The following is a 6,318-nucleotide window of genomic DNA, read 5'->3' on the forward strand; positions in this document are numbered from 1 at the left end:
AGAAGAGGGCCACGAAAATGATCAGGGGGTTGGAACACCTCTGCTATGGAGAAAGGCTGAGAGAGTTGGGGTTGTTCAGCCCGGAGAAGAGAAGGCTCTAGGCAGACTTTCTTGTGGCCTTTCAATATATAAAGGGGGCTTACAGAAAAGTTGGAGAGAGACTTTTTACCAGGGCCTGTAGTGACAAGACAAGGGGCAACGGTTTCAAACTGAAAGAGGGGAGGGTTAGATTGGACATAGGGAAGGAATGTTGTACGTGACGGTGGTGAGGCACTGGCACAGGCTGCCCAGAGAAGTTGTGGATGCCCCATCCCTGGAAGCAATTAAGGCCAGGTTGGACGGGGCTCTGAGCAACATGAAAGATGATCAAAAGATGTCCGTGCTCATCGCGGCAGGGGTGGATTAGATGATCTTTGAAGGTCCCTTCCAACCCAAACTATTCTGTGATTCTATATTGGAAGTGTTCGAGGTCAGGTTTTGAGCAACCTGATCTAGTGGAAGATGTCCCTACCCATGGCAGGGGGGGTTGGACTAGACGCATCTTTGAAGGTCCCTCCAGCCGAACCCATCCTGTGATTCTCTGATTCCGAGAGAGCAGAAATGGCAGCTGCTGGGCAAGACGATTTCTGTTATGATACTGGAGGGTGGTGGGTTGGGGATGCTCTTCCTGGGGCCGAACGCTGCCCAGCTTGGTTGCAGGAGGGATTTCCAACCTCAAAGTATCAAATCTGGTGGGGATGGGACATAGGGGAAGGTGCTCCCCGGTGTCTGTGCAATCCTCCTGGTGCAGCCGGAGTGGCTTTCATCTCTCCCGTCCTTGTCATGGGGATTAAAAAGGACTGGGAAAACCCCACCAAGTAACAGGATGGGTCCAAGGAAGGTGAAGGTGCCATAACCGAGGGGTGATTTGGGGACAGGCGAGCTCCTTCCCACTTGAATTTGCTGCCAGCACCCCTAAAAAATCCCATTTTCCTTGAGCTCTGCCTCACCGGTTCTGCCTGCCCAGAGCCCCTGGGCTGAGCCCTGGTGGCTCCCTGTCCCCAAGGGGCTCCGCACGCGTCCCCTCCTGCCACGGTCCTCCCTGGGGACTGCCACACGCTGATGGAGCCCGGTCCCCGTGTCTCGCCTGCTTCGATTTCTTGATTAAAATAAAATCATTGCAGGCAACACATTTCAATTAGCAGGACTCTGGCGCGTGCCTGCCCCCAACTAATTGATATGATTTGCTGCAAAGGGAACTTTTGGGGCTGATCGATAAACTAGAGAGTGTTTAATTAAGAGGGAGCCCTAAAACTTGTTGCATTGATTGGCTGCAGGTTTATCTTAATTAGCAGCGGGATGGTGTGTGGTTCCCGGCCCCGCAACCCCAGGAGCATTACGGCTTTGATGGCGGAGCAGCAGTAAGAGCTGAAAGGGGAGAGCAGGGTGTTAATGAGGGTGGGTCGTTAACGGGGCTGCTATTAGCATGGGAAATACCCTTTACAGGAGGAGGACAGGCTGGGGAAGATGCTCTGAGCTCCACAAGTCACCTGGGTTTGGCGGGGGTTGCATGCTGCCGGTCCCCAAGTTGCTCGGAGGTTTCTTGCAGAGCACGCTGAGAGCTTGCAGAGCCCCTTGCCATGCTTGCAGGTGACACCGAGCCCCGTGGCCAGGCTTGCGCACTGCTCTTGCTTCATTTAGGGCCACCGTTGATGAACGGCTGGCGGTAGCTGCATGAAAAGCCTGGGTGTCTTGAAGTTTGCTGCCGGGAGACATCTCACCCCCACAGGATCGGGCAAGGATGCTCCCAGTGCTGGACCAGCCCGGGGTCCGCAGTGAGCGAGCGGCGAGAAGCGCTTGGAGCAAGCCAGGAGCATCGGTCTGAGCTGAAGTCGGTGCTCGCTGAGCCCTGCCATGCCCCGCACGAGGATTGCCAAACCTGTGCCACCCACACCCCCCGGAGCGTGGCAGTGCCTCAGTTTCCCCACTCGTGAAACTGGGCGTAAGGCTGCTGAGCTGCCCTTGGGATGCCCTTGGTGCTTTGCGGGCGGCGAGTGCCAGGGGAGCTACAGCCGCAGACTCGCCGCGTTTGTGCTGTGTCTCCGTATTTTCCTTAACCTGAAGCAGGATCCGACGAGGCTGAAAAAAACAGTATTTGCTTTTCACCTGGGGGGAATAAGCTCGAATAACGGCACACACAAAGCAGCATTTTACCTGCCAGGGCGGCTCCAGCAAAGCTTTTTGGTGCAATTAGCATCCCTCGCTCGTCCGTGGGGAGACTGTGGTGTTTGCCACTAATTTTGCCTCTCCTTGGGACGAAGAAGGATTCGGTTCAACCAGGCTTTTCCCAGCTCCGTCTCCTTCAGCCTGTCCTGGCTTGATGGGCTGGAATTAAGGAGCCACGCGGGTGTAAGCCCATCGCTCCAGCTCGATGGGATGCTCCCAGAGGCTCTTCCCAGCCCCATCCCTCGACTCGGAGACTCACCAGTACCCAAAACTCGCAGCCTTCACATCTAGCTCCTCCTAAGCAGCTCTGTCAACAGCTACCAGATCGATGGATGGCTATAAAACCCCGAGCACCGCTCTCCTTGTATCATTTATTATTTACATTCCTCAATTTAAAAGATTCACGGCCCAGTTGTAAGTATTTCCAAAGGCTGTTTCCTCAAAGAGTTTAAATAGCGTGGAACTGAATTAAGCCTCAATGCAAACAGCCTTGGTCCCGGCCCTGTGGATCCAGCGGCTGCCCGGGCTCGGCTGCTCCATGGCTTTGCATCGCCTTTAATTGAAACCGGGGTCCTGCCGGCACGGATCCAGCAGATCCTATCCCGGGGGTAGGGAATGGGGTACCACGGTCCTTGGCTCTGCCTTTGGCTTTCCACCCACTGGCAGGATGGAGCTGGGCTAAAATAGGTGTTAATTAGAGCCCTCGCTAAGCCAATTCAATGAGCGCGTGATGCTTTATGGATGGGGAAACTGAGGCACAGCTGGTGGTTGCACACACAGATGCATTAGCTATGCCTCATCCTCACACTTAGGGAAGGACGCTTAGGGAAGGACGTTTGCCACCTCCTTTATTTGCCCCCTGTAATTAGGACACATTAAGTCGGGCTGGATGGACAGGAATGCTGCGGGGCCCTGGGGCAGCCCCGCGGCCGTAACCCCCGTGGGAGCTTCAGGGAGCGCCAGGATGGAGGTCCCCTAAATCCAGGTCACTGGGGGAAGATGCTGGTGAATGGAGAGGGGATGTAAAGCCCATTTTCTCCCGCGATTTTTCAGGACAGACTCCCACTTCTCTGCCAGGATGAGAGTCATTGCACTGGGAGGGGAAACTGAGGCGCGGTGCCACGGGGAGGACTTGGCTCACAGGGTTTATCGGGTGAATCTGGGGCATCTCAAAGAGCGACGAGACAGGGCTGGGCTGTCAGAAAGGTAAATGTAAAGAGGTTGTTTGGTTTGCAAGGCTGCTGGAGACATGTGTCGCTGCAGCCCTGTCCCCGCACCCTCTGGGGCTGCAGCATCTGACAGACCCCAAAGTTCCTTAAAAGTTCCCTGAAAGTTCCCTATAAACCACAGCCTCATCGAATCTCCATTTTTTAACTTAAAACCATCAGCAAATGCTCCAGCACTCCCACCTCACCTTTGCTACCACCTTTCTTTAAGCTAATCCTGTAATTAAGAGTAGTAGACCCCAAGCCGGTAGCAAATAGAGCCACAAATAAGCGCTGGGATAACAGGCAGATCACGCCGGCTACCATCTCTGATTTTGCGTGCCGTGCGATTTATTAAGCTGCACGGCATTCTTATTTATGGATTACGAAAGATAACGATGATCAAAACCTAATGGCGTTAAATAGGAAGGCACGCGACAAGCTGGTGAGGACGGGCAGAAAAATCGCTTGCAAAATACCGGGGGACCCCATGCATGACCTGAGCAGGAGGTTTTCCCTGGACAAGCTGAGCTCAGGGATAAACCCAGCCTGGAGGGTAATTTTCAGCAGTGCCTGAGACCTGAGTGATGGGGAAACTGAGGCACAGAGGGTGCTGGCGGGGCAACAAGCTGACATCTCCCTGCTCCCCCTTCTCAGCTCCAATTATTCCTAATAACCCCTCGCTCGCTGCCATGCATTTGCCCACCGCCGGCCGATGCATCACGCAGATGTTTCAGCCTGTTGCAACTAATTATCCATGGGATTTCCCATTAATTACTGGCTGCTCTTTGCCTTTAGCATCCCGGGAGCTGCTGCGGTGACCGATGCCCTGCTTTAATACCTGCAACCCCTCCTTTGCTCTGTTGCAGGTAGCGGCGCTGGAGAGGCAGATCTTTGATTTCCTGGGCTACCAGTGGGCACCCATCCTGGCTAATTTTTTACACATCATGGCCGTTATTTTGGTTATTTTTGGGACCATCCAGTACAGATCCAAATACCTCATGATGGTAGGTACCGCCGCGGATGCCGCTCCCCGTGCCCGGCTGTAGCAGCATCATCACCCCTGGGGATGGCTCAGCCCCAGATCCCCTCTCGTATCCAAACCCCAATCCCTGTGGATCTGGCGGGATCCAGCGAGCGGAGCAGATGGGGGACGGACCGGGGGATGTCCGTTTGGCATGGCATGCCCTGACCAGCTCTCTTCTCGGCAGTACGCGGTGTGGCTGGTGCTGTGGGTCGGCTGGAACGCCTTCATCATCTGCTTCTACCTGGAGGTTGGACGCTTGTCACAGGTAACCACTGCCCCCGCCTGCCTCCTCTTCCTCCGTCCTTCCCTCCCTCCCTCCATTGCCCTTCCCTCCATCTTTCCATCCTTCCTGCTCTCCTGCTGCTTGCCCTCCTCCTTCCCCTGCCCCACAGCTCTGCCCCCCAAAAAGGGACCCGGAGCCTGAGGATACCCCCACCCTGGCAGCAAAGCACCCACCTGGGTGCTGGGGGTGCCTCCCCAGGGGCTCCCAGCTGCAGCACCGAGCACCCAGGCGTGTGTGGGATGGACAGACGGACGGTTCAGGCCAAGGTGGTGGTGGGGGGGAGGCTTCGAAGCAGGAGATTAATTAGGCTGATGAGGCTGATGAGTCGGGAATTGCAGGGCACTCGTTAATCACCAGCGGGCCCTCGGCGCTGCTGGGGTTTATGGGGTGCAGAAATTGGGCGGTGCTGTTTCCTAACACACTGGCGAGGAGATAAAGCGGAAAAGGGACATGGGGACCAGGGACAAGCAATGATGGGAAGGTTTGGGGCAGGCTCTCCAGCCGCTCGGCTGGGGTGCAGGCAGGGCTGGGCAAGGCAGCGGGGTGGGGAGGAGGAGACCCCTCTGCTGCAGATTCCAAATTTTCCGGGGTGTCCTGGGACTCTGCAAGCGCCTCTCGGCCCCCGAGCACCCAGCAGTGGCACGAGAGCGGCTGGACATCATTAATGGCTTTGAAAAGTCATCCTGGTGGCCAGAGGAGGGAAGAGGGGAGGGGCCCCGCCCCGCCCCCCCCCTCCCCGCCCCACCCTGGGCTATTAAATTATAGCTCTTACAGGAAAAAAAGCAAAACTTAATGTAGCGATGATGCATCGCTAGATGGTTTGAGCATCCTCAGCCCATGGTCGAGAGCAGCTGGACATCATTAATGGCTTTGAAAAGTCATCCTGGTGGCCATTGGGGTGAGGATGTGAGTGGGGCTGTGCCTCTCCGTGCCTCCCCGCCCCACCCTGGGCTATTAAATTATAGCTCTTACAGGAAAAAAAGCAAAACTTAATGTAGCGATGATGCATCGCTAGATGGTTTGAGCATCCTCAGCCCATGGTCGGGGTACCTGAGCCGAGGATGTGCCCCGCTCTGGCATCCCGCTCCCGGCTCTGAGGATGCTGTTCCCCGTGCTGTGCTCGGGGCATCACAGACGGCTCGGGGAAACAGGATCCGGCTCGCTCTGCGGCTGCCTGCAGCGGGGAAAAGGGCTTCCTGGGGGGTTCGCAAGGACAAAACCACCTTCCCGTGTTGCTACAGGTCGTCTGAGGCTCTTCTAAAAAGCTGAAATGCCAGATATGTGGAGCAGGCACAGAGGATGCAATAGGGGCGAATTCGCTCCCACCAAGCGTTCTCGGAAATCCCCAATTTCTCAGTGATGCTGCAATGCCAGAACACCCCCTCTTTGTGCTTCTCATCACCTAAACTCACATCCTTTGGTTTTAGAAACCAAAACTCACTTTCTTTCTACTTTTTCTGCCCCACCCAGAAAAATCTTTTAATCCCAGATGGGTGATTTCCTACAAGGGATGCCTAGCGGGTTTCCCAGCCCCCTGCAGGCCCAAGGGCTGGCGGTGCAGAGAGGGGCTGGGAGGACCCTCCGTGGGATGGGTGCTC

General features: G+C 55.7%; 1 protein-coding gene across 1 annotated transcript in view; it reads left to right on the plus strand.

The window, feature by feature from the left end:
- Nucleotides 1–6,318, plus strand: part of NKAIN1 (Na+/K+ transporting ATPase interacting 1) — a 43,228-nt gene that overhangs the window by 26,493 nt on the left and 10,417 nt on the right. Inside the window, exons 2-3 of the mRNA XM_009288310.1 lie at nt 4,280–4,417; nt 4,622–4,702. Of these exons, the coding sequence (XP_009286585.1) occupies nt 4,280–4,417; nt 4,622–4,702 (219 nt within the window). The remainder of the gene's footprint in view (nt 1–4,279; nt 4,418–4,621; nt 4,703–6,318) is intronic.

Source organism: Aptenodytes forsteri, unplaced genomic scaffold (assembly GCF_000699145.1).
Source record: "Aptenodytes forsteri isolate BGI_AS27 unplaced genomic scaffold, ASM69914v1 Scaffold361, whole genome shotgun sequence".
NCBI lineage: Eukaryota > Metazoa > Chordata > Aves > Sphenisciformes > Spheniscidae > Aptenodytes > Aptenodytes forsteri.